Source organism: Coregonus lavaretus, assembly GCF_964263955.1.
Source record: "Coregonus lavaretus genome assembly, chromosome: 15".
Lineage (NCBI taxonomy): Eukaryota > Metazoa > Chordata > Actinopteri > Salmoniformes > Salmonidae > Coregonus > Coregonus lavaretus.
Genome location: NC_140002.1, coordinates 39,186,511 through 39,214,309, shown reverse-complemented (window position 1 = coordinate 39,214,309; position 27,799 = coordinate 39,186,511). Strand labels below are relative to the sequence as shown.

At 43.0% G+C, this 27,799-nt stretch overlaps 2 protein-coding genes across 3 annotated transcripts; one reads left to right on the top strand and one right to left on the bottom strand.

Moving 5' to 3' along the window:
• Window positions 1-3,810: 3,810 nt before the first annotated feature.
• Window positions 3,811-26,628, bottom strand: LOC311143000 (ribosomal protein S6 kinase alpha-4-like). 2 transcript variants are annotated; one of them, XM_084178792.1, is made up of 19 exons: window positions 26,474-26,628; window positions 25,621-25,736; window positions 24,459-24,530; window positions 24,134-24,201; window positions 23,868-24,018; window positions 21,979-22,094; window positions 21,689-21,796; window positions 21,475-21,555; window positions 21,260-21,363; window positions 19,048-19,198; window positions 18,769-18,930; window positions 18,563-18,688; window positions 17,158-17,291; window positions 16,846-16,939; window positions 16,406-16,576; window positions 15,891-16,082; window positions 15,640-15,808; window positions 9,864-10,027; window positions 3,811-5,979 (listed from the first exon to the last, which is right to left on the bottom strand). In XM_084178792.1, exons 2-19 carry the CDS (start codon window positions 25,712-25,714, stop codon window positions 5,755-5,757), a joined length of 2,382 nt encoding a protein of 793 aa, XP_084034918.1. In that variant the 5' UTR covers window positions 25,715-25,736; window positions 26,474-26,628; the 3' UTR covers window positions 3,811-5,754. The 2 variants fall into 2 exon arrangements, with proteins under 2 accessions (XP_084034918.1, XP_084034917.1); XM_084178791.1 differs by having other exon boundaries at window positions 25,621-26,628.
• On the top strand, window positions 13,125-14,236 carry LOC311143001 (serine/arginine-rich splicing factor 5-like). The gene has a single exon (XM_084178793.1). The coding sequence runs from the start codon at window positions 13,224-13,226 to the stop codon at window positions 14,136-14,138; it is 915 nt and encodes a 304-aa protein (XP_084034919.1). The 5' UTR covers window positions 13,125-13,223; the 3' UTR covers window positions 14,139-14,236.
• Window positions 26,629-27,799: the final 1,171 nt, after the last annotated feature.

The window sequence follows — 27,799 nt, the reverse complement described above, 5'->3', positions numbered from 1 at the left end:
GTTGTGAACGATGAGGTTGCACTCCTACTGTTTGCTAGGCATGGTTCCCCTCTACTATGAATCACCTCAATGGTAATCATGACGCTACACTGACACTCTGTTTGTGCACAAGGGCGAGAATGTAGTCAACAGTGCATCCCTTAGTGGTTTGAGCTAGCTTCAGCACACAGGCAACCTATTAAAGGCATCAGGCCTGTGAGGACTCAGTGACTGTACGCACTGTGAATACCACACTGTGACTGAGATTCAGCTTCAGATCAATAGAGAGAGATGGAGAGAGAGGACGCTAATAAGAGCAGTGGCGTCTCCACAATGCAGTAGATTGTGCTGCCTTTGAAATGGTGGCACTGCACGCGTCGTCTCTGTGCTTGCCTGACCGGACCCGTAAATGGCCTTGACCTAAATCACAGATGGACACGACAATTCATGACAGTTTATCCTTTTGAATGCTCCACGTCCCAACAGACAGGCCGACCATTTCACAGCCTCAGTGTCTGATACCGTCAGGCTTGCATTGAGCTCCTCTTAACGGTCGCCCTCATAAGGGACAGTAGGCTACTTATAAAGTACTAATGGGTGGGGCAGCTTATTTATTTGAGAACAGAAATATGTTTGTGTTGGCTAGTTCATCCCACTGCCTGCAGTCCTACATCCCCCATCTCCCCCTCTGTCTGTCTGTCTCATTGTGTTTAACCTTGTCAGATGCACTGCAGCGTCCCATTAGTGTCTGTCTGCTGTTTCCAGAGAGGGGTGAGCATTATAAGCTCATTTAGAATGACTTTCACTTTTTAATAAACTGCTCACGGCCCCGTAGATCAGATACTGGGGGAGGTGCACTTAACAATGACAGAGAGACAGATATGAGTCGTTATTTTGTGGAAATGATTTAGAAATTATACCAACCAAAGGGCATACGCCTGAAACCCCCTCTCACTTTGTACCCTCCCCCTCTACCTCTAATTTGACATTTGACACCTTTAGCAGCCATCTCATCCTCTCCTCAGTGCTGGCCCTACAGTGCTTTTTCATACCCTCCAGCTAAATGTATTCCTCTTTTTTTACAGCCATGATTCATTCTGTGTCTGCGCCTCACACACACACTACACTTCCTCGACCAACTGGGTCAGTATGTCAGCCGCAGCAGGCCCCACCTGGTGTATTTGTGGGAATGTATGAATATGCATATAAATGAATCAGTGTTTAAGGGACGTTCCGTTAGTGATAACATTAGTTTACATTTCATTCATTTGATCGGACAGAGAGAGAAAGAGAAGGGTGGGGCTGGTGGTCGGTCAGGGCAGAGAGGGGCAGGATGAAGATAATTGGTGTTAAGGGTGGGGGTCAGAGTAACATCACTGCCAAGCGACAGAAAGTTAAAAAAAAGACAGGGGTCATCCCTCTCTCTCACTCTTTCTCTCTGTAATGAACCAGAAATGAAGGGTTAGGAAAAAAGGGGACAGGGTGAAAAGAGAGAGCACTAGAAGAGGGGGGTTGTGCCAGAGGGGAGGGATAGGTTAATGGAATTGCAGGAGTAAAGTGAGGGGGGGGGGGGGGGGGGGTGAAATGGCATGTGAATTCAAAATGCCTTTTTAGCCGCTGAATCGATGCACAGCCTCTCTGTCTGAGAGCCTGTCACAGTAGGGGATGGGGGTAGATGGGTGCAGGATGAAGAGAAACAGGAGGAAACTGCTGTTTACATTCAAGGAATTAGAAACTAAATGTCAACAATCACACATTTATTTTAGGCCAGAGACCAATGCACTGCTGTAGTTGCCTCGCTTTGCATTACACATCTCAGACAAATAAATACTGAGCTAGGAATTAATTGGTTTTACAAAATGTTTTTTTTTTTTAACCAATAAACAAACAACGGATGAATAATTTACTATACATCTGTGAGAGTTTATGCAAAGACTATGCACGCTTCTAATCACGTTCATCAGCATGCAATGAAAATCATATGCAGAGGAAGTAGGGGAGCCAACTAAAGAGGAATCTGTCCTTATTTATTATAGGAATGATTTTCATTTGTTTAAAAGGAAACACAACAGCTTTTCATTAGCACAAAAAGACCACCAACTGAGTGTTTCAAGCAATGACCAACAATCACCAGTCACAAACCAAATCAACATTCTAATTACTGTAGAAAGAACACAGTGATCCAGCATAGGCTTGCTATAAATATGATATAAATACAGTATAATCCAAGAGTCTACATGTTCAATATTGTTCAATAATCCAAGGCCATCAACAACAAAGCTGTTCAAAGGAAACATGTATCAATGTTTAAAAAGTATTCACTTGAAACAATGAAAGATCATTTTGTTCTTTTTCAAGCTATTTAACTGCCAATGGTGAAGTGGATGCTCACTGCAGTGACAGGAAGATGAGAGAGCCAATGTGTGACTGTGTAATTGTGTGTATGTGTACCCACACTCTATGGCTGCACTTACACAGACAGCCCAATTCTGATATGTTTTCCACTAATTGGTCTTTTGACCAATAACAGATCTTTTCCCGTCAGATATTTTTCAAAGCCGGTTGGTCAAAATACCAATTAGTGAAACAAATATTAGAATTGGGCTGCCTTTGTAAACGCAGTCTCTGAGTAAGATGTCTCAGATGTTGACTGTTGCAATATTACAGTGTCATTGAATGAGAGGCTGAGAGTGGTAAAGGGGTAGAGGGACAGACACAGAGGATCACTCTTACCTCCTCATGGCAGCTGGCTAATGCAGTATTCAGCAAGCCATCTCCCAAAGCATAAGGACACGGACACCCACACTTGCTGTATGGACACACACACACCCACACACACCTTCCTTGTTTCCCTGTGCCAGCAACACATCAGTCAATGGGACTAGCGCTTGGAGTTACAAATGAGCACTCACCACCAGTGACCTTGAATGCGGACACCCTCTTCACCTCTACAGTCACGATTGCTGTTTTTGCCTTTTTTACCTGATAGCACTGGAACTGTTTGGGTTCCATATAGTACATGCTGGTGATGGAATGTTGCCTCCTCGAGTCCTATGGTGCACATAAGTCATCTTTAGATTTAATGGAAGGAGTTGTCGGAAAGCAAGGGTTACATTTTGATGGCAGGGGAATAAAAGTGGTACATCTGCCATAAAATCAACCTTGATGCATTTACTGACACGGGTAGAGCTGCACTTCTCTACTGTTAATTATTTAAAAGCTTGGTGGAGGAATGCAAGACAAAGTCTGCATGTGTGATCTGTTCGCAGGGCTCTCGGGTCTGCCAGAAGAGTTTGTGTGTATCTGTGTGAAAGGGCCGGGTATATCTGCTCACGTATACATTTCATCCATTCCAGTGTGTGTATGTGTGTGTGTGTGTGAGAGAGAGAGTGTGTGTTCTCACCGAAGGCAGGCTCAGGCCTCTTGGGTCACTTCCAAGGCTGCAGATTGTAATTGATGGAATGGTTTTGATTTAGCGTTCCATCTGTGTCATGCTCAATATATCACAATTTCCTATGCAAATGATCCACTCAAGGATCGTTTTGATTAATGGCACAATGAGTCACATTATAGTCATTGGTTTTCAATGGCTCATTGTGCCTGTTGGCCTGCTACTGGTAAGCACCCTACTGTCCCCTGCTGGCAACATAATAATACTACAGGCCATTTCTGTCAACTCTCAATTTAACAAATAATACTGTATGTCACAAATATTTCCTGGATCCACAAAATACATTCCAAGACAGTTTAATTGAAAAACACACATCAGTCATCATCTCTAATGCAAAAATACTAATGTCAAATTGATGTATGAGACTAAGAACACAGAAGAAAACGAGTAAAGTCATTTATTTTGCTCCAGATTGAAGTGATCTTGACGCACACCAAGCATCACAAGTTATCGTGACGTAGTGAATCTCAATATCATGATATACTTTGAAGAAAGCAAAAAAATGTTGGGCAAAAAGGACAGCAATACATGAAATCGGTAGTAGCTCATTAAAAAGAGTCTCAAATTCATAACATTAAAAAGACAACACACGACATCAACAGCCAAATGAAAATACAAACAATAGCATAGTTACAAAAGCACGGTTCCAGACACAAAATAATGTTTATAAGGAGTAACTAATAAAAAATCTGTGATCAATACAATTCTATTTACTACAGTAACTTGCAATAATACTTTACCTGAAGACTAATAAGGAAAAGAGCACATCCAATCACCAGAACCAGTCACGCCGCACGCACACCAACATGTATACAAGTACATATGCTCATGAAAACCATAACCACAGCATTATAAAAACACATAAAAACCCATGAAATGTAATAAATACTCAAATAAGCACTGTTTAAATCTGAAATAATATCACTGATTAAATGACTACATTTGTGTGATATCCAGGTATAAATCAAATCAACAGTCAATATATTCCGGTAAAAAAAGTGATTAGTAAATGATCAGTGTAACTGACATTCAATGACCAAACACCTAAATGTCTACAAAAACACTAACTTCTTTAAATCAGGGTGACAATATTTACCGCCAGTAAAAATAATTCATATTTTGGTTTGGCCCCCTAATATACCGAAAAGTTGCTCTGCTCATAATCATTTACATAATGCGCTTTAGGGCACTGTGTATGGGACTATGTCAAATCAGAATGTCTATCACCAAGTGTTCCATTTCCCTGTCTTCTCTGACTGTCAGAATCATGATCGTTGTTAATGAAGCACACATATGAATACAGAACAATGGATGCCATTATTTGATTCTCAGGTGAACTTCAGCGAACCAGTTAACTATGCAAACAGACACCAACGTCGATAGAAGGCTGAAATCGCAAGCCAAAGGAAATAATACTAAGGGTCCTGTAAATTGGCACTATGTGACAAGAACCATTGGGTTACAAAGACAGTGTCAAAGTTCATTTGAATAGCTGTCCGCAGAACCACCATTCTTTCTTAATCTCAACCACATCATTAAAAACAGTGAGACTGCCAACAGACTCCAAGCCACTTCCTCGCCATGCGATGAGTGCTCTGTATCTATCCATAAGTGCTCTGTTGTGGAGGTCATGACCTCCCTGTGTAAATATGGCTTGTGCTCATTCATGACTCCGTATTTCCCTTTACCCCTTTTGAACTCTCTCACTCCGCTTCTCTCTGACTTGTTCTACGACAGGGTTCCTTACCCCAGGTAATGACAACATGCAAACATCAGGATTATCTCCAACTGCGTGCTCATCATCACCCTGCTAAGGTGACTGAAAACTTCATAAGTATGATCTTAAAGCCAACGAAGTGTCTTCCATAACTTACCCATACTGATATATAGCCTCTAGACCAGAAATTAGAAAACAATAGTCTAAAGCTTAGTTCCACTCAAGAAATTACATGTTAGTTAATTTCTTGAGAAAACGTATGAGATGGTACAAGCTACTACAGATGGTATTAATACATATAGATGAAGTCCTTGCATCATTATGATAACTCAAAATGCCATTCAGCATAGTCTTTTAAAGAAAACAGGGTCGTGAACCCTTTTGTTTCATCTTAAGTATTGAACTAGTCTCTTACTTTGTTCATAAATAAGTTATTAGAATTTGGAGATTCTATATGACTTTGGACTTAGAGGGGATATAACAAATCAAGTAATTTCTGGTCTTTCAGAGCTAGTATTCCAATCTGTCATAGCTGAATTAATGTGCTTCATTCTCCTAACTCTATTCCTCCCACTCTTCCCCCTCCTCTTGTTCCCCTCCTCGCCTGCTAGCTCTTTTCTAGCTTTGGGGGTAGAGTTTGGTGTGGTGGCTGTGTTTTTAGGTTTGTTGTAGCGGCAGAGGCAGCTGAGGAAGAGGAGGAAGAGGAGGAGGAAGAGGAGCTCCGTCGAGTCTCCACACCTGTACTTGTCATCTTGAGCTTGCGTCGCTTTGCAAGGGGGGCGTTGTCGACACTCTTCAGAAAGAAGCCCTCCCTCTTCCCCTTGTTGAACGCCTAATGGAGAGGATGTACATACAATTATATAGCCTACTTATTCTATTACATTGCACATCCACCTACCTCCATTATACACTCAGTGGCCAGTTTATTAGGCACACCGTTCACAAAAATGGTTCGCTGGCTATATAAAGCAGGCAGACAGGCATCAAGGCATTCAGTTACTGTTCGATTGAACATTGGAATGGGCAAAACGAGGGACCTAAGCAACTTTGAGCGTGGTATGATCGCCGATGCCAGGCAAGCCGGTTCCAGTATCTCAGAAACGGCCGGCCACCTGGGATTTTTATGCACGACAGTGTCTAGGGTTTACTGAGAATGGTGCGACAAACAATAAACATCCAGTCAGCGGCAGTTCTGTGGGCGAAAACAGCTCGTTGATGAGAGGTCGAAGGAGAATGGCAAGAAGCTAACAGGCAGGCCACGAACAGGCAAATAATGGCACAGTACAACAGTGGTGTGCCGAACGGCATCTTGGAACGCAGAACTCGTCGGTCCTTGTCACGGATGGGCTATTGCAGCAGACGACCACACCAGGTTCCACTCCTATCAGCTAAAAACATGAACAAGCAGCTCCAGTGGGCACACGATCACCAAGACTTTACAATTGAGTGAAAAAACATTGCCTGGTCCAACGAATCCGGGTACCTGTTGCGTCATGCTGATGGCAGAGTCAGGATTTTGACGTAAGCAGCATGAGTCCACGGCCCCATCCTGCCTGGTGTCAGCGGTGTAATGGTGTGGGGAATGTTTTCCTGGCACACGTTAGGTCCCTTGATACTAATTGAGCAATGTTTCCATGCCCCGACAAAATCAGGCTGTTCTGGAGGCAAAGGGGGCTCCGACCCGGTACTAGATGGTGTACCTAATAAACAGGCAACTAAATGTATTTCTCTATTGTCGTTATATTGCACATACCATTTATTATATTAATATATTACTGTTTTTGTAGTCATATTGTGTTGTTAGGCCTGAGACGTCAATATATCCTCCAAACACCAGCTTCGAGGGCATGATCACTTTTATACAATGGGTTACCAACACATTCAAATAATGATTGACATATTTTTCATAAATGTTATTTTGATGAATTTATTCATACTAATTTATTTCATTCTAACACAAGTTATAGTCCCGACACAAATCTAGGGTTGCTCCCCAAGTCGGCTGGTCGTTCATTCCATCGGTTAGGTTGCCAGACCCAGTCATGAAGTATTTTTATTCTACAGCTATGGACGGGACCCAGTCGTTCATTCTAAATGTTCCCTTGCCATGCTGGCTGGCAACGTTCTTATCACCAGGCTTGCTAGCTAGCCAACTTGGGCTAACACAGTCACGTCAAACAGTGCAGCCAGAATAAGAGAAAATTAGCTGCATTTGCGCTTCTTCAAGCTGTTTTATAGTGACGTTTACAGTGAGGGAAAAAAGTATATGATCCCCTGCTGATTTTGTACGTTTGCCCACTGACAAAGACATGATCAGTCTATAATTTTAATGGTAGGTTTATTTGAACAGTGAGAGACAAAGAAATCCAGAAAAACGCATGTCAAAAATGTTATAAATTAATTTGCATTTTAATGAGGGACATAAGTATCTGACCCCTCTGCAAAACATGACTTAGTACTTGGTGGCAAAACCCTTGTTGGCAATCACAGAGGTCAGACTTTTCTTGTAGTTGGCCACCAGGTTTGCACACATCTCAGGAGGATTTTGTTCCACTCCTCTTTGCAGATCTTCTCCAAGTCATTAAGGTTTCGAGGCTGACGTTTCGAGGCTGAAGATTTTCTATGGGATTAAGGTCTAGAGACTGGCTAGGCCACTCCAGGACCTTAATGTGCTTCTTCTTGAGCCACTCCTTTGTTGCCTTGGCCGTGTGTTTTGGGTCATTGTCATGCTGGAATACCCATCCACGACCCATTTTCAATGCCCTGGCTGAGGGAAGGAGGTTCTCACCCAAGATTTGACGGTACATGGCCCCGTCCATCGTCCCTTTGATGCTGTGAAGTTGTCCTGTCCCCTTAGCAGAAAAACACCCCCAAAGCATAATGTTTCCACCTCCATGTTTGACGGTGGGGATGGTGTTCTTGGGGTCATAGGCAGCATTCCTCCTCCTCCAAACACGGCGAGTTGAGTTGATGCCAAAGAGCTCCATTTTGGTGTCATCTGACCACAACACTTTCACCCAGTTCTCCTCTGAATCATTCAGATGTTCATTGGTAAACTTCAGACGGCCCTGTATATGTGCTTTCTTGAGCAGGGGGACCTTGCGGGCGCTGCAGGATTTCAGTCCTTCACGGCGTAGTGTGTTACCAATTGTTTTCTTGGTGACTATGGTCCCAGCTGCCTTGAGATCATTGACAAGATACTCCCGTGTAGTTCTGGGATGATTCCTCACCGTTCTCATGATCATTGCAACTCCACAAGGTGAGATCTTGCATGGAGCCCCAGGCCGAGGGAGATTGACAGTTATTTCGTGTTTCTTCCATTTGCAAATAATCGCACCAACTGTTGTCACCTTCTCACCAAGCTGCTTGGCGATGGTCTTGTAGCCCATTCCAGCCTTGTGTAGGTCTACAATCTTGTCCCTGACATCCTTGGAGAGCTCTTTGGTCTTGGCCATGGTGGAGAGGTTGGAATCTGATTGATTGATTGCTTCTGTGGACAGGTGTCTTTTATACAGGTAACAAGCTGAGATTAGGAGCACTCCCTTTAAGAGTGTGCTCCTAATCTCAGCTCGTTACCTGTAGAAAAGACACCTGGGAGCCAGAAATCTTTCTGATTGAGAGGGGGTCAAATACTTATTTCCCTCATTAAAATGCAAATCAATTTATAACATTTTTGACATGCGTTTTTATGGATTTTTTTGTTGTTATTCTGTCTCTGACTGTTCAAATAAACCTACCATTAAAATTATAGACTGATCATTTCTTTGTCAGTGGGCAAACGTACAAAATCAGCAGGGGATCAAATACTTTTTTCCCCTCACTGTATTTGGATACATCCATAACAATGAGCTAATGATGCGCGATTTCGCCTGGCATAGAAAATTGGCTCTCTTGCAAGGACACGGTTTAGAGGAGCTAGCCAACTACACAGCTAACACAATGATTCAAACTGAAGTTGGAAAGACCGCAAACTAGCTGCATTTCATTTGACCTGTTTTTCTATTGACATTTCTTTGTATATATCTATAAAAAAATATGCCGATTCATGATTTCGACTGGCTGAGAAAAGCTGCCTTTCTTCACATTTATTACTGTATGGGACAGCTGGAGATTGAATTTCAGATGGCAAGGCTTATACAAATCTCCACTGTTGAAAATCAAATGCTAGTCTAAAAGAAAGGGGAGATAATGTCTAGATGCTTTTATACAGTGGAGATCAAGTTGATAAATTGTCTGGCTGGGCTGATGAGACAGTGGATTGCGCAGTGAGATGGAACAGTAAATAGGCATTTCAACGTCATAGCCTTAGCCGGTGGTAACTTGTGGAACAGACAACAGCTGGAACGCGGTTTTAACCAATCAGCATCCAGGATTAGACCTGTTGTATAAATACTCATATATACTCGTATGACTACTCGTATACTATATATTTTTAACTTCTACTTTTGACTCAATTTTTTCTTGAAAACGTTCATAAATGTTGCACTGTTCGAGAGAAGAGCTTGCGAGTACGCATTTAATTGTACAGTGTTAAAATTAACTTTGATTTGGTCGGGAGAGTAGGAAGAGCATCTGCTAAATGACTGAAATGTAAATGTAAGAAGACATTAAATCAAAAAGTTAAAAAGAACACAAGGAATGCAATCTACTGGTATACTTTTTCCGCACTGGATTGGAGTATAAAAAAAAAAAAGAAGAGATTAAGAGTTTCATTACCTTGTAGGTGGCGTTGACATAGGAGCGGACGATGGGGCCGCTGGACTCTAGCACATCTGGGGTGCAGAGGGGGGTGGAAGATACAATGGCGCCGCCCTGCAGCCAGCTGTTCTCTCTCAGAGCAGACAGCTTGAGACGCCTCTCTGGAGCCACTGTCAGCAGACCTGAACACAAACAGGGAGGGGGGTTGGTTTAGAAGAGTTAGGGAGGGAGAGCAAAAATGAAATATGAGGTGGGGCAGAGAAAGTAAGACTGAAAGGAGGAAAGGGAGTGACCGATAAAGGGATTACATTTCTTATATACACAGTACCAGTCAAAAGTTTGGTCACACCTTCTCATTCAAGCATTTTTCTTTATTTTTACTATTTTCTACATTGTAGAATAATAGTGAAGACATCAAAACTATGAAATAACACATATGGAATCATGTAGTAACCAAAAAAGTGTTAAACAAATCAAAATATATTTTATATTTGAGATTCTTCAAAGTAACAACCCTTTGCCTTGATGACGGCTTTGCGCACTCTTTGCATTCTCTCAACAAGCTTCACCTGGAATGCTTTTCTAACCGTCTTGAAGGAGTTCCCACATATGCTGTGCACTTGTTGGCTGCTTTTACTTCACTCTGCGGTCCAACTCATCCCAAACCATCTCAATTGGGTTGAGGTCGGGGGATTGTGGAGGCCAGGTCATCTGATGCAGCACTCCATCACTTGCCTTCTTGGTAGAATAGCCCTTACACAGCCTGGAGGTGTGTTGGGTCATTGTCCTGTTGAAAAACAAATGATAGTCCCACTAAGCCCAAACCAGATGGGATTGCGTACCGCTGTGGTAGCCATGCTTGTTAAGTGTGCCTTGAATTCTAAATCAATCACAGACAGTGTCACCAGCAAAGCACCCCCACACCATAACACCTCCTCCTCCATGCTTCACGGTGGGAAATACACATGCGGAGATCATCCGTTCACCTACTCTGCGTCTCACAAAGACACGGCAGTTGGAATGTAAAATCTAAAATTTGGACTCATCAGACCAAAGGACAGATTTCCACCGGTCTAATGTCCATTGCTCGTGTTTCTTGGCCCAAGCAAGTCTCTTCTTCTTATTGGTGTCCTTTAGTAGTGGTTTCTTTGCAGCAATTCGACCATGAAGGCCTGATTCACGCAGTCTCCTCTGAACAGTTGATGTTGAGATGTGTCTGTTACTTGAACTCTGAAGCATTTATTTGGGCTGCAATTTCTGAGGCTGGTAACTCGAACAAACTTATCCTCTGCTGCAGCGGTAACTCTAGGTCTTCCTTTCCTTTGGCGGTCCTCATGAGAGCCAGTTTCATCATACTGCTTGATGGTTTTTGATGGTTTTTGCGACTGCACTTGAAGAAACAAAGTTCTTGAAATGTTCCGTATTGACTGATCTTCATGTCTTAAAGTAATAATGGACTGTTTATTTTTAATTCACAATCTGTAGAAGCAATGAGAATAGAAAGGTTCAGAACTTTTGTAAAACATCACAGTATGGTTGAAATATATATGGCAAATAGAAATCCTATATGGATGGTGTTAAGAGATAGATGGGAGGTATTGAATAGAGTTGAAGGATGGGACTAATAACAAATAACAACAAATAATAACAAAGATAGCTAATAATGTAAGCATACTGTGTCCATAATAAGTATATAGGTTGTATGTTGGGAGCTTTTGGGAAGGAGCACAGTTAGAAAGATATGGCATTTAGAGGCAAACCGGATGGACATCATGAAGATGATCGGAGAGGTTGAGAGTAGAAGAAGTTCAGGAGAAAAAAAATAAATAGATGTGTATATGTGTATGTATATATATATATATATATATATATATATATATGTATGTGTGTGTGTGTATGTGTATGTATGTATATATGTATATATATATATATATATATATATAGATATAGAATTATTGTAAAATTAACTCTGTCCATAAGGTGTAGATAGTGAGTATGGACCGGAAGTAGAGGCCTGGGCGTTGTTGTTCACTAATTTACTCCAAGTAGGGAAAGGATGGTGGGGTTGAAAAGTAATAAAGGGGAATATATATATATAAAAAATAAAATAAAATATGGGGGATTGGAAGTGATGCAGACAATTACATTGATAGAAGATACAATCTATCTGCAATATTAAGCTGATCCTTCCCCCCGAGAAAAAAAAAAAAAAAAAAAAAAAAAAAAAAAAAGCATCTCCAATCCAAAATTAAATCTAGAATCGGCTTCCTATTTCGCAACAAAGCCTCCTTCACTCATGCTGCCAAACATGTCCTCGTAAAACTGACCTACCGATCCTTGACTTCGGCGATGTCATTTACAAAACAGCTTCCAACACTCTACTCAGCAAATTGGATGTAGTCTATCACAGTTCAATAAAACCATTTAAACCTATGATTCATTAAATGAAACCTAAAGGTTGGACCTCACTGTTTAAGAGGGCCTAGACATTACATTTACATTTTAGTCATTTAGCAGACGCTCTTATCCAGAGCGACTTACAGTTAGTGAGTGCATACATCATTCTTTTTTTAAATATATATATTATTATTTTTTACTGGCCCCCCGTGGGAATTGAACCCACAACCCTGGCGTTGCAAACGCCATGCTCAACCAACTGAGCTACATCCCTGCCGGCCATTCCCTCCCCTATCCTGGACGACGCTGGGCCAATTGTGCGCCGCCCCATGGGTCTCCCGGTCACAGCCAGCTACGACAGAGCCTGGATTTACGACAGAGACATTTTAAGAACACCTGAATTGATCAGTCTTCGGTGGTTTTTATTCAGCGGCCCAAAGATTGATGTGTAGTTAAGTAAGCAGGCTAAAAGATCGATAGATCCATAGTAAACATGGGTGGAAGGCCTGTAGAGAACAGATACTTTGAAGCCTACCCCACTGTGACCACCTCAAGGACACTCCAGGACAACCGCACCTCATTGGAGTGCAAAATTGTGTCTAACATCAGCCTATATAGTATCATGATACTGGCTAGCTGTTCGTCTTACTAACTGTAAACGCAACAGCAGCATTTACCTGTACATCAACATACAATCAAGTCTGAGGACATAAAGCGCCGTGCCATTTTATATTGGGTCCCCGACTACTATGACGAGTGACGAGCGCCACCATCCATTGTTTTATGTAGATTTTGAACCTTGTGACTGGGTGACACCTAGCGGCTAGATAAAGTACTAGTGCGCCGTGTCATTGAAAAGCCGAGTGAAAACAGACTCCATTTTGTGTGCGTGTCTTTCTCGCTGTGTTTTGAAGAGGCAGCAGGCAGCAAGACGATCCCTCAGAAGAAAACACACAGAAAGATACACATCCTACAGCCAGAATGAGTGGATGTCGCATTTTTGTCGGCCGGTTGAACCCGTCTGCCAGAGAGAAGGACGTGGAGAGATTCTTCAAAGGATATGGCCGCATCCGAGACATCGACCTCAAGAGGGGCTTTGGTTTTGTGGAGTTTGATGATCCTAGGGATGCGGAGGATGCAGTTTATGAACTGGACGGCAAGGAGCTCTGTAATGAGAGGGTGACCATTGAGCACGCCCGTGTGCGCCTGCGTGGTGGCCGGGGACGTGGTGGCGACAGAGGAGGTGGTGGAGGTCGCTTCCCGGATCGCTACGGCCGTGGCTCCCAGGATAGTCGGAGTAGGAACCCTCCTCCGATGCGTACGGAGAACCGTCTCATCGTGGAGAATCTGTCATCCCGCGTCAGCTGGCAGGACCTGAAAGATTTCATGAGACAGGCTGGGGAAGTCACGTTTGCCGATGCCCACCGCCCCAAGCTCAACGAAGGGGTGGTTGAATTCGCCTCTTACAGCGATCTGAAAAACGCAGTTGAGAAGCTGTCTGGCAAGGAGATCAATGGAAGGAAGATCAAGCTGATTGAGGCAGCTAAGAAGAGGGGTTCCAGGAGTCGTTCCCGCTCAGAGAGCTCCTCTCGTTCCCGTTCTCGTAACCGTTCCCCGTCCCGCTCCAGGACACCCCGTCGTTCCAGGTCCCACTCCCCCAAGAGGGACTACTCTCGCTCTCGGTCCCACAGCGGCTCCCCAGCCCCCCGTGGAGGCGCAGGAGGTGGGGCTGCCCCCGCCTCCCCACCACCCAGGGCTAAGGAGACCTCCAAACGGCCCTCCAAGCCAAGCAAGTCTGCCTCTCCACACTCCCCTCCCCCTGCACAGCGTGCACCTTCCAGGTCTCGGTCTAGGTCTCGTGGCTCTCGTTCCCCGTCCACGGACAGCCGCCACTGAGTATTGAGAACAGGAATACACTCATTTTGACATGAACACACGCATAGCTAACGCTCACACACATACACAGTACATGAATACACTCCCATTAAGAAAAACGTGAACACACACACACACTGTTTTAGTAAGACTACAGGGCCTGCTATCTCTGTGTTTTCCCTCGGTTTCCTCTCTCCGGCCCCCTCTCTTCTGACATGGCTGACCTTTGACCTACTGCAGCATGGTGGGTGTCCTCGGTAAAAGCATCACACTCTGAACACAATGACGGTTTCAGTTTGAGCATTTATTCTGAAACCTTGGTTTTGTTTCGGTCAGTATTTTTTACTTGGAATGTTTTTTTTGTTTTTGTAATTCAAAGCTCATGTATAATTTGATTCCCCTCTGCCCGCTGTTGGTTGGCAGCTCTGATTATCATGAACAGTTGAGAATTCCAAGTCCTGTTGCATGATGGTAATGAATGTGATTGGGTAAGGTTTTGGGTCGTACCATTCTCATCTCAGTGTAGGGGTGGCGTAAGGTAACCGTTTGGGGAATTGTTTTGTTTTATGCTGTGATGATTATTATTTTTTAATAGGATGCCATCCTTTTTTTGGTGTGTCAGACTTTGTGAAGATGTTTTATCCTCAGTGAAGACTTTGTGACGGGCAGTGAAGATGTTTTATCCTCAGTGAAGACACCTTGTGAAAACATTGTTGTACATGCTGTGTTTATATTTGAACCAATTTCTATTGAATGTTTAAATGGAGTGGTATCTCTGTACTTTTAGTTTCTGTATAGCATTATATACATTTCCCTTTTACAACTTATTGTGAAGAGGTTTTAACACCTGGACAATAGTTTGGAAAATAAAACATTTTGTACGCTAAAGCATGAAGTATGATTTATTTTTTTATTTTTTATTTTTTCAGTGTTTGATATGAAGGTTATTTGTATTTCCATGGAAAAAGAACAAGTCCCAAAGCAAATGACCAATAAACAGTTTAAAAAAATAAAAAAATAAAAAAATTAAAAAAATAATAATAATAATAATAATAATAATGGACTGTCGTTTATCTTTGCTTATTTGAGCTGTTCTTGCCATAATATGGACTTGGTCTTTTACCAAATAGTGCTGTCTTCTGTATACCAACCTTAAATTGTCACAACACAACTGATTGGCTCAAACGCATTAAGAAGGAGAGAAATTCCACAAATTAACTTTTAACAAGGCACACCTGTTAATTGAAACGCATTCCAGGTGACTACCTCATGAAGCTGGTTGAGAGAATGCCAAGAGTGTGCTGTTATCAAGGCAAAGGGTGGCTACTTTGAAGAATCTCAAATATATTTTGATTTGTTTAACACTTTTTTGGTTACTCCATGATTCAATGTGTTATTTCATAGTTTTGATGTCTTCACTATTATTCTACAAATAAAGAAAACCCTGGAATGAGTAGGTGTGTACAAACTTTTGACTGGTACTGTATATGTAGTGAACATATGAATTGCATCTGAAACACACCTTTCACAAGCTCTTTAGCCTCCTCTGACACACCCTTCCAAGCCTCTCCAGCCAATGAGAAGTCACCCTCTTTAATCTTATGCATGATGTCAGCAGCATAAGATGAGGTCATCCCCGCCCGCTGCTGCTGCTCACTCTGAAAGGGCACCTGTCCTGACAGCATGGTGTACTGCCAGAGAAACACACACCCACATCATTAATAACAGAATGATAATTAATTGAACTAATGACACATTAGAGTCAGTAAGTACCAGGATGACCCCAAGGCTCCAGAGGTCGCAGGCCTGGTCGTAGCCAGTGCTGTGGAAGAGCTCAGGAGCCGCGTACTGCAGTGTGAAGCATGGAGTCTGCAGGGGGGCGCTGCCCACAGGGCACAGCCGGGCAAAACCAAAATCTATCACCTTGAGTACCGAGTCCTCCCCCTCGTCTGCAAAAAGCACATTCTGCAAGGCGGAGAGAGAGCGAGAGCAGTGAGTGGGCAGTGCAGGAACAACTCAGTCAACAGAAGGTTACATTCATTGGCTGATGTAATGGAGCAACAAATGTCAATGTATTTCACCCTGAAACAACCAAATAAAATAGGCCATGCTTAGTGGTTTTTACAGCATTGCTAAACACCTTGATTTCATTATACTCACTGGCTGCAGAATTTGGTCAGTGTAGTGTAATATTGCAGCTATTTCAATGTGTGACTCCTTCCTGGACATCTATTTCTATAGATCCTAGAATATATGCAGACTCTCTGTGAGTCAGTCTGTTGGCCCACCTCTGGTTTGAGGTCTCTGTGCACCACTCCAGCCTCGTGCATGAAGCCGACAGCTGACACCAGGCTCCTGAGCAGCTGACTGGCCTCTGCCTCCCCAAACAGCTTCTTCCTCTTGATCCTCTCCAGCAGCTCCCCCCCACGCAGCAGCTCCATCACCAGGTACGTATGGAACTGAGAGAGGGAGGAAGAGATGGGGGTGATTGAGAGGGAGATGGGAGAGGAGGAAGACAGAGAGAGAAGATTACGTTGTATCTGTGATGAGAATTTGTTGTTATTGCTGCATGATTGCTTAAGTTTCCCAATAAGTTCCCCAAATGTCAAACATGATTGTGATTCAAGTCCTGCCCCCTTGTAAGTAAACACAGCAAATGAGAAGAGAAAGAACGCCTGACAGTTTTGCTTGAACATCTGCTGATGGCATTTCTATCATCAATGTGTACCTGATCAGTGTAGACCTCGTGCAGTTTGACGATGTTGGGGTGAGCCTCACACTGCCTGAGGGCAGCAATCTCCCTCTGAGTGTTCAATTCCATTCTTACAAGAGAGAGAGAGAGAGAGTTCAAAGGCATTCATACATTAAAAGGTCAACAACACAAAGCACCTCAGTGCGCCAAACAGGTATGGTAATGCATTGGAATAGAATATATTAAAACACACAGCAGCGTGAAGTGTGTAATTCATCATGCAGGTGTAGCAATGACACGTTGCATTAGTGCGTGACAGAGTCTCAGCCAGCGCCACGCCCGGCTCACCTGCGGCTGATGATCTTGACGGCGTACTCATGGCCGCTCTGGCGGTGTCGACACTTCCTGCACACAGAGAAGCTGCCCTCACCCAGCGGCGCCCCCTGTAGGCACAGCTCATACAGCTGGAAGAACGTAGAGTCCTGCAGAGGACAAGAGAGGGAAGTGAAGTACAAACTACACAGCGAACTGCAGAATGTGTCAAAATGTGCTCCACTGCAGGAAATGTCCAAATCTTACCCTTGTTAAATGTCAAATTATTGCACACAGATTTGTTTTACTAATGCAGCTCAGGTTAACAGACCCTCTCTGGATACATTCCAGTGTTAGTTATTTGTCAAACGCCTATTTTTCAGTGGCAATTGACAAGACAATAACTAACTTAATACACCCAGAAAAAAACATAACTAAAATGATTTTTTCATTTTGGTTGACGAAAACTAGATGAATTTATCTCTGTGACTAAAATATGACTAGTAAGTGGACTGGACAATAATTTTTGTAGAGATTGAGAGCTTTTCAGTGTTATTTCTTTGGTCCAATCAAAAGCATGCAGGACATTAGCAGAATTGTAAGGCTTTCTCAATGCAATGTTGCAATTCTGTTATTGGTGGAAAATAAATACCATGCTCAGGTCATTCACGATTCACCTCTCTGCCCAGCAACCGTTATCCAATCTGGCGACAACAAATCATTGATGCAAATAAGGCACACGCCATGGCTACTCCCGGTGGTACAAGCTACCGGTAGGAAAAGGGCCGACGTTTGGAGCCACCTTGTCGATTCAAACAAGACCGAATGCAACGTTTCCACAGGAGAAGACAGTGTTTGCACCCACAAGTTGACGGGGAAAATTACTACCAACCTCAAGAGATATCTGAAAGCGCATCATCCCAATACATACGCTCAGGTAATAACAGATTGATAATCCTATCTAGTTAGTTTGCTGCAACCTATCAGACCACTACTGATGACAGAACTTTGATTACAATATAGCTACAGTATGTCAAGGGGTGTGATTTTAATCTGCTGCAGAGTAATGTGTTCTGCCACCTTGGCTGTTGGGTAGAGAAGGATGTTATGCAGAAAGATATGTTGGTAGAACAAGCTATGCATGTTTGTGCACATGGAAGTCAATCATTTATGTTTACTATAGGTTAATGAGGCACAAGAAAATGGTGACTAAAATGAAAGAGCATTTAGTTGACTAAAATGGCCCAGTGTTTTCGTCATTTTGACATTAACTAGAGTAAATCACTATTCAAATGACAAAAATGTGACTAAGACAATTATATTTGAGTCAAAATGACTAAGACTAGACTACATTTTTTTTTAAAGAGTGCCAACATTAACACCGATACATAGCACCTAACCTCTTGTCTATCCTGAGGCCATGAGAGGACTAGTTCAATACCTCTAACATAGCACTGCGACGGACAGTGGCTGAGCCCGGCCGGTCTGCTCCCATCTGGCCCTCCATGAAGTCACCCATCACCACGTTCTTGTTGAACAGAATGGAGGGAGCAACGAAGGAGTAGCCCTGAAATAGAAGAGAAGACTATTGTGCATGTAGGGTGGCTTTCTGTGACAGTGTCAGCACACAATGTGTATTTAACGTACCTGGAACAGCCGGTCAGTACTTGGTGGGGTGCTGGCTGGAGAGTAGACAGGATTCATGCCAGTGAACTCCTCAGCAAAGTTCCCTGTATCCAACTCACTCCTGATTTCTGGTTTGAATGGGCTGACTACCTTCTTCTCAGCCAGGTCTGACCAACTGAGACCCTAGGAATATAGAGCAATGGGACGAGAATGGTGAGAGGAGTGTGTGTGCACGTTGGGAGAGAGAGAGAGGGAGTGAGATGGGCCTAGAGAGAGAGATGCAGGAGAGAAGAGGAGCACCTTGAAGAAGGCATGACTCTTGATGTCTTCGGCCCCTCGTGGCCCCGAGCCCAGTCTCCTGTGGGGGTCTTTGACCAACAGCTTCCTCAGTAGGTCCTGAGCCACGACTCCGATCATAGAGGGGAACGGCGGCTCGCAGCGTAAGATACGCCTGAGAGGAGGGCAGGAGGGGGGCGGTCCGAAGAAGAGAAACAGGGAAGAGCAATCACTTTGCCTTCAGAAAGTATTCATAGCCCTTGACTTATTGGATTAAAATCAGTTTTTTTCCCCTCAATACCCCATAATGACAAAGTGAAAACATGTATTTAGAAATGTTTGCAAAATTATTGAAAATGAAATACAGAAATATTTCATTTACATAAGTATTCACACCCCCTTTGCTATGACACTCCAAATTGAGCTCAGGTACATCTCATTTCCTTTGATCATCCTTGAGATGTTACTACTTGTTTGGAGTCCACCTGTGGCCAACTCAATTGTTTGGACATTTAGAAAGAAACACACCTGTCTATTTAAGGTCCCACAGTTTACAGTGCATGTCAAAGCAGAAACTATACCATGAAGTCCAAGGAACTGTCCGTAGATCTCTGAGATAGAATTGTGATGAAGCATATATCTGTGGAAGGGTATAAAACCATTTCTAGAGTGTTGAACGTTTCCAAGAGCACAGTGGTATCCTTCATTGGGAAATGTAAAACATATGGAACTACCCAGACTCTGCCTAGAGCTGACCGTCCGACCAAACAGAGCAACCGGGCAAGAAGGACCTCGGTCAGGGAGGTGGCCAAGAACCCAATGACCACTCTAACAGAACTACAGAGTTCCTTGGCTGAGATGTGAGAACCTTCCAGAAGGACAACAGTCTTTACAGCACTTCACCAAACTGGGCTTTATGGGAGTTGCCAGACAGATGCCACTCCTGAGAAAAAAGCACATGACAGCACGCCTGGAGTTTGCAAAAAGGCACGTGAAAGACAGATCATAAGGCAAAATATTCTGTGGTCTAATGAGACAAACATTTTACTCTTTGGCCTGAATTCAAAGCGCCATGTCTGGAGAAAACCAGGCACAGCTCATCACCCGTCTAACACCATCCCTACCGTAAAGCATAGAGGTGGCAGCATCATGCTATGTGGGTGCTTTTCAGCAGCAGGGACTGGGAGACTGGTAAGGATAGAGGGAACAATGAATGGAGCCAAATACAGGCAAGTCCTTGATGAGAACCTGCTTCAGAGTGCAAACTGGGGCAAAGATTTACATTCCAACAGGACAATGACCCCAAGCAGCCAAAGCAACACTGGAATGGCTTCAGAACAAGAATTTGAAAGTCCTTGAGTGGCCCAGCCAAAGCCCAGACATGAATCACATTGAAATACTGTGGAAAGACTTGAAGAGTCGGTGAACAGCAATCTAACAACAGCGCTTGAGAAAATCTTCAAGGAAGAATGGGAGAAAATCCCCAAATCCAGATGTGCAAAGCTGATACAGACAAACCCAAGACGACCTTAAAGCTGTAATTGCCACAAATGGTGCTTCAAAAAAATATTGACTCAGGGGGTGTGAATACTTATGTAAATGAGATATTTCTGCATTTCATTTTCAATACATTTGTTAATTTCTAAACATGTTTTCACTTTGTCATTATGGGGTAGTGTTTGTAGATGGGTGAATTTTTTTTTGTTTTTAATCCATTTTGAATTCAGGCTATAACACAACAAAATGTGGAATAAGCCCCCTGTAGCTCAGTTGGTAGAGCATGGCGCTTGCAACGCCAGGGTTGTGGGTTCGTTTCCCACGGGGGGCCAGTATGAAAATGTATGCACTCACTAACTGTAAATCGCTCTGGATAAGAGCGTCTGCTAAATGACTAAAATGTCAATGAATAAGGCAAGGGATATGAATATTTTCTGAAGGCACTATGTAAACACAGCCCTCATTAAAAGGCAACCATTATGGCCATAAAGAACATGATTGAAAAGCAACGCATTACCAGAATGTCTAATTAGGCTGCAGGCTTTATGTTACACATAGGACGCAGCACAACTCATTTATTTGTTATTGTATTCAGACAGCAAGATAAAGAGGGGGAAAGGAGCCACCTTTACAATAGATGTCATTATTTTGATAAAGTTGCCGAGGGCCACAGACAATGATGAAAGACTGGGATGGAACCATTGTATGTGTGGAGGGGTGGATGGCACGCAGCACTCACTTGGACACCTCACTCTGGGAGTTCCTCTCCCCCTCCAGGGTGAATGGTGACGCCCCCGTCAGCAACTCAAACATCAGGATCCCCAGACTCCACCAATCTACCGACTGGGGTGGGCAGGAGAACGGGGTAAACGGAAGAAGGAAAAAATGCAAGAAAGATGATACATTTGTGTTCTACAGTAATTCATGTCTAATGAATGATGGGTTAACTCTTACCTTTCCATGACCAGACTTCCCCCTGATGATCTCTGGAGCCATGTACTCTATGGTGCCACAGAACGAATACGTCCTTTCCTTCTGTAGTGGGGAAAATAAACACACGTCTCAGTCTGTAGTGACAAAAATATATGTATGCATGGATACATACATGCACAGATTGCGTCCACACAAATAGAGGTATCAATGAAAAAGGTCTTCCTTTTTTATGTACCTCCTCCTCCAGGAACTCTTTGCTGAGCCCAAAATCTGTCAGCACCAAATGTCCCTCGCTGTCCAATAGGATGTTCTCTAACTTGATGTCCCGGTACACGATACCTAGCTGTACGCATCATACCGAGAAAGAAGTTACATACACAGGATAACATACGATTAACAGATCAGAGCATAGTATCTAGCCCACATGTAATCATGTAAGGCTAACATGTATGTGGATCACAGATACAATTAAGGAATGGAATATCAGCAAGGTAATGTAAAGGACAGAAAGGCTCGATAACATACCTTGTGGAGGTGCTCCAGGGCCAGGATAATCTCCCCGATGTAGATCCGCACCTCTTCCTCAGAGAAGTGATCCCGCTGGTACAAGTGTGTGAACATCTCCCCTCCGCTCACATAGTCTATACACAGACAGATACATTTACAGTGAGGGAAAAAAGTATTTGATCCCCTGCTGATTTTGTACGTTTGCCCACTGACAAAGACATGATCAGTCTATAATTTTAATGGTTGGTTTATTTGAACAGTGAGAGACAGAATAACAACAACAAAATCCAGAAAAACACATGTCAAAAATGTTATAAATTGATTTGCATTTTAATGAGGGAAATAAGTATTTGACCCCTCTGCAAAACATTACTTAGTACTTGGTGGCAAAACCCTTGTTGGCAATCACAGAGGTCAGACGTTTCTTGTAGTTGGCCACCAGGTTTGCACACATCTCAGGAGGGATTTTGTCCCACTCCTCTTTGCAGATCTTCTCCAAGTCATTAAGGTTTCGAGGCTGACGTTTGGCAACTCGAACGTTCAGCTCCCTCCACAGATTTTCTATGGGATTAAGGTCTGGAGACTGGCTAGGCCACTCCAGGACCTTAATGTGCTTTTTCTTGAGCCACTCCTTTGTTGCCTTGGCCGTGTGTTTTGGATCAATGTCATGCTGGAATACCCATCCAAGACCCATTTTCAATGCCCTGGCTGAGGGAAGGAGGTTCTCACCCAAGATTTGATGGTACATGGCCCCGTCCATCGTCACTTTGATGCTGTGAAGTTGTCCTGTCCCCTTAGCAGAAAAACAACCCCAAAGCATAATGTTTCCACCTCCATGTTTGACGGTGGGGATGGTGCTCTTGGGGTCATAGGCAGCATTCCTCCTCCTCCAAACACGGCGAGTTGAGTTGATGCCAAAGAGCTCGATTTTGGTCTCATCTGACCACAACACTTTCACCCAGTTCTCCTCTGAATCATTCAGATGTTCATTGGCAAACTTCAGACGGGCCTGTATATGTGCTTTCTTGAGCAGGGGGACCTTGCGGGAGCTGCAGGATTTCAGTCCTTCACGGCATAGTGTGTTACCAATTGTTTTCTTGGTGACTATGGTCCCAGCTGCCTTGAGATCATTGACAAGATCCTCCCGTGTAGATCTGGGCTGATTCCTCACCGTTCTCATGATCATTGCAACTCCACGAGGTGAGATCTTGCATGGAGCCCCAGGCCGAGGGAGATTGACAGTTATTTCGTGTTTCTTCCATTTGCAAATAATCGCACCAACTGTTGTCACCTTCTCACCAAGCTGCTTGGCGATGGTCTTGTAGCCCATTCCAGCCTTGTGTAGGTCTACAATCTTGTCCCTGACATCCTTGGAGAGCTCTTTGGTCTTGGCCATGGTGGAGAGGTTGGAATCTGATTGATTGATTGCTTCTGTGGACAGGTGTCTTTTATACAGGTAACAAGCTGAGATTAGGAGCACTCCCTTTAAGAGTGTGCTCCTAATCTCAGCTCGTTACCTGTAGAAAAGACACCTGGGAGCCAGAAATCTTTCTGATTGAGAGGGGGTCAAATACTTATTTCCCTCATTAAAATACAATTCAATTTATAACATTTTTGACATGCGTTTTTCTGGATTTTGTTGTTGTTATTCTGTCTCTAACTGTTCAAATAAACCTACCATTACAATTATAGACTGATCATTTCTTTGTCAGTGGGCAAACGTACAAAATCAGCAGGGGATCAAATACTTTTTTCCCTCACTGTAACACTTGAATAGACAAGCAAAAAAAACACACATACACAGGCATATAGACAGAAACGCAGTATACACACAGAGACACACTTTCAGCCCTTCAAGGTCATAGCCGGAGAGTTCCATGTATGGGTCTGTTTGACCCAGCGCTCACCCAGGATGAGATGGAGCTTGGTCTGGGTCTGGAAGGCATAGTGCAGGGTGACCAGGAACGGGGACTGGCGGATGTGCTCCAGCACCTGTCTCTCTGTACGAGTGTGCTCCGCTGTCTTCGCCTTCTGAACGATGGCTGCTTTCTTCAGCACCTGAGACATTATTATCAACAGGTGGGTCAACCCGTCCAGAAATTCTCCCTACATCAGACAATGTCAACGCTTTGGTTGTCTTTGGACCAACGTCAAAGATGATACGGAGACTCACCTTCATGGCATACAGCTTCCCTTCATCATGACCACTGTTCTTTCTGACCAGAAACACTTTCCCATAGGCTAGACAGTGACACAGAGGAAAGATTCGAAAAGGTTATCACATTTGATTGTAGCCCCTACCACCCACCCAGGAGCATCCACCACATTTACAACCTTAACCTTTCATTCTAAATGTTACACAAAAAATAGACAGTAAAATTAAGTTATCCAGGTCTCCAATAATACTATGGTGCAACTCAATATTAAGAAGGTGTTTCTAATGTTTGGTATACTCAGTGTATATGCAATCGACCCAAGATCGGCGCAGTGAGCCTCACCTCCTGTGCCCAAGACTTTGAGAAGCTCAAAGTTCTCCATGCCCACTCTCTCAGAATGGCCAGTGAGGTTAGCTGGCGGGGGGAGGAGTACAGTATCAGTGTTTGCACGCACACAACACACGATCGTGCAGGCACACACACACACACACAAACTCTAGCAGAGCACAGTAAACTGAATATTTTGTGACACCACAACAAACATGATTGATTGTCTGCTTGCATTCATCCATGGCTGTGGTCCCAGGTGGTTCCCTGAGATACCACCACTCACCAAAATATTGCACATCAATCTGCACCTGAAGACAACTGAACACAGCTTGAACATTCACTACTACTTCTGCTATTGCTGTGTCAGTCAAGGTCAGGATGCAATTGTGTCAGGAAGCAGATATTGATCCACACAGAATTACAGAAACTCCAAACATAATCATTTTAAACTCCAAACACCTTACATAGAGCCCTAGTACAATAGCTGAAATTACAGAGGGGCAATATTTACCCAGTGTACCACATCTTGAAATCCTTTGGCAGATTCAAATAATCAATTATGAAACAGCATAGCGCTAGATTAATCAGACTGTGCCACACAACTGAATTGGTATACAGTCAAACAGGAGTTCAAAATCGTGGAAATGTTCCTTACAAGCTAGAATGTTTCATAAAATTACATTTGAACTTCCTCTACCAGTTGGGCCTTCAGCTGCTCGAAATGTAAAACAAAACATCCCCGGGAAAGAATTATTAAACCGACTTCGAAATCCAGGTCTATGTGTGTGGCAATCAAGATGTGTTTGCTCATGACCGAAGGCACTTACACAAGACAGAAGTGCATGCATACTAACCAAAGTCTCACAGGTGTTTACATGGTTTTGTGCATGTGCCAGGTGATAGAAGTTTAAACTACAGTACTGGCGCTCTAGTCTAAAAAGTCGGGTAAACAATACTTAACCGTGGATATTTTGTCTCAAATTTCGAGCAGCTGAAGGACCAACCGTACAGACAAGCAGTAGAGTAAGTTAAAATGTAATCGTATTTAACATTCTGGCTTGTAAGGAACATTTCCACAATTTTGCACTCCTATGTTTCAGACTGAATACCAATTCAATTGTGTAGCACAGTCTGATTAATCAGGCGAGGCGCTAGTTACTTTGATGTTACTTACCATTGGTAATCTCATGTTTGACAGTGGAGGCTTTTCTCCGGATCCCTGTATCGGAGTCCTGGCTACTACTACTATCCGAGCCGTCCCCAGGCATATCAAATATTTATGTGGCTACTCTTCAAATGAAATAAACCGATTTAGCTATATGCGTATGTGTTTTCTATAACCTCAGACGCACCAGATGTGATGAATAGTCAGAGAAAATGAAAAGTTGAGCCTTGTAAGATTTCATTTGGGGGCCTTTGTATGTATTGTGAACATGGTTTTGTTGTTGTGTTTTCTAAACAATATCATTGCTGCACTAAATCCCCTAGACATCCTGCTGTTCCGCCTAATCTTCAGGCGCACATAGATTTTCACTACACGACAACTAATAATGACGATCGTCTGAGTCAGAAATCACAAAGCAAGGCTTTACTTGTACTAAAGGGCAAATACTAGCACCATCTACCAAATATAGCCATCACTGTAATAATCAACCAGTTATCGTAAATCTGTAGCTAGTTTGCTAACTAACTGTGTCCATCATGAGGATGTTATTTCCTACTACGACAGACAAACTGCTGCTGATCTCTCTAGCGCTGACCTGGTTACAATGTAGCTCCGAACTGACCAGACAGCGTTAAGCTGCCTACATAGTAGCCTATCTCTTGCTTGCTAGTTACCTTTTGCAACAATATATTTTGACAAACTGAAACTATCTACTCGTTTGTAGCAAAGCCGTTAGAAAGAATTACAACTAACTAGCTAACTTCAGTAATACCACAAAGCTATGTAAAAGCTCGCTATCTTGTCAGAGCTAGCTAGCTTGCCTACTGACAATCGGTTTATTTTAATTCCATAGCAAGCTTACTGTTTATAGCATGTCGCGAAGAGTTATTTTATCCTGTTTCGTCCGGATAGGATGTGACTCACGCTTAAGATATGCACCTTATCAATCTAATACATTTGACAACAATGACTGAAAAACTAGCTCCCGGTAGTTTAGCTAGCTAGCTAGCTAGACGATGTTGTGGCTGGGGAGTCCGTAGTACGGAAGCCGCAATGTCACATCCTTTATAACTTTTTGGAGAGAGAGACCTGTTAGACCTCTGAAGTTAGCTTCTGCAGCAGGTGACATTTTTGCTGATATTAATGAGGATAGCTAGCTAAGTTATGACTGTGGTGATGATGATGATGATGATGATTATTTTATATTGATTAATTATCAGCTATCTAGTAGGCCTACACCTAATTATTTCCAGTTGTTTAATCTTATTCCATATAATGTTGGTTGTATTTCTGGTTTGCATAATAAACCACATATACTGTATGTCAACAGTACATTTACCCCTTCTCCACATACAGTTGAGTCATTAGCACAGGGTTTCCCAAACACAGTCCCCCTGTGCACGTTTTGGTTTTTGCCCCAGCACTACACAGCTGATTAAAATAACCAACTCCTCATGAAGCTTTGATTATTTGAATCAGCTGTGTAGTGCTGGGATGGCAGAACCGAGTTTGGGAAACCCTGATTTTGCATACACTCTTATCCAGTGCATACATTTGCATACCTCTTAAATAAATGTTGCACTGTTGCCCCGTGAGAATCGAGCCCACAACCCTGGCATTGCAAGTGCCATGCTCTACCAACTGAGCCACATGGGACTTCATGGCCTTCCTGTATGATGACTGCTGGGGCAGCAGTTGGAGTATTATCCCTGAGATTAGCAGAGTTGTGAAAGGTGTCAGGACAGAGGACACAGACTCACAGCTTTCATTGCATTACTGACATCAATCATCATCTTCATAATCGTATTCCTCCCACTGACTGACACTTCTTAGAGAGGTGAGGAGGGGTTTAGTGAAAGGCAGATAAAGAGAGCGAAATGGTAAAGGGAAGCTGGTTAAAACAAAGACACAAAGACAAAATGACAGAATGCCACAAAGCAATTATATACGGTCAGCTTTAATAGATTCTCTGTCATAATAGTTCTGTAATACAGTGCTGTGTATGACATTTTGCTGAGTGTTATGTAGCAGAGCATTGAGCATTGTATCATTCTACAGTCAGCTTTACATTGCTGTTTGTCTTTTATGCAAAATGTTCCATGATTATACAGTACTTTTGAAAGTATTCCTCAAAATACATTTTTTAAATTTGTGTCTGTATCCATTTGATATAACTCTATCCCTCAGT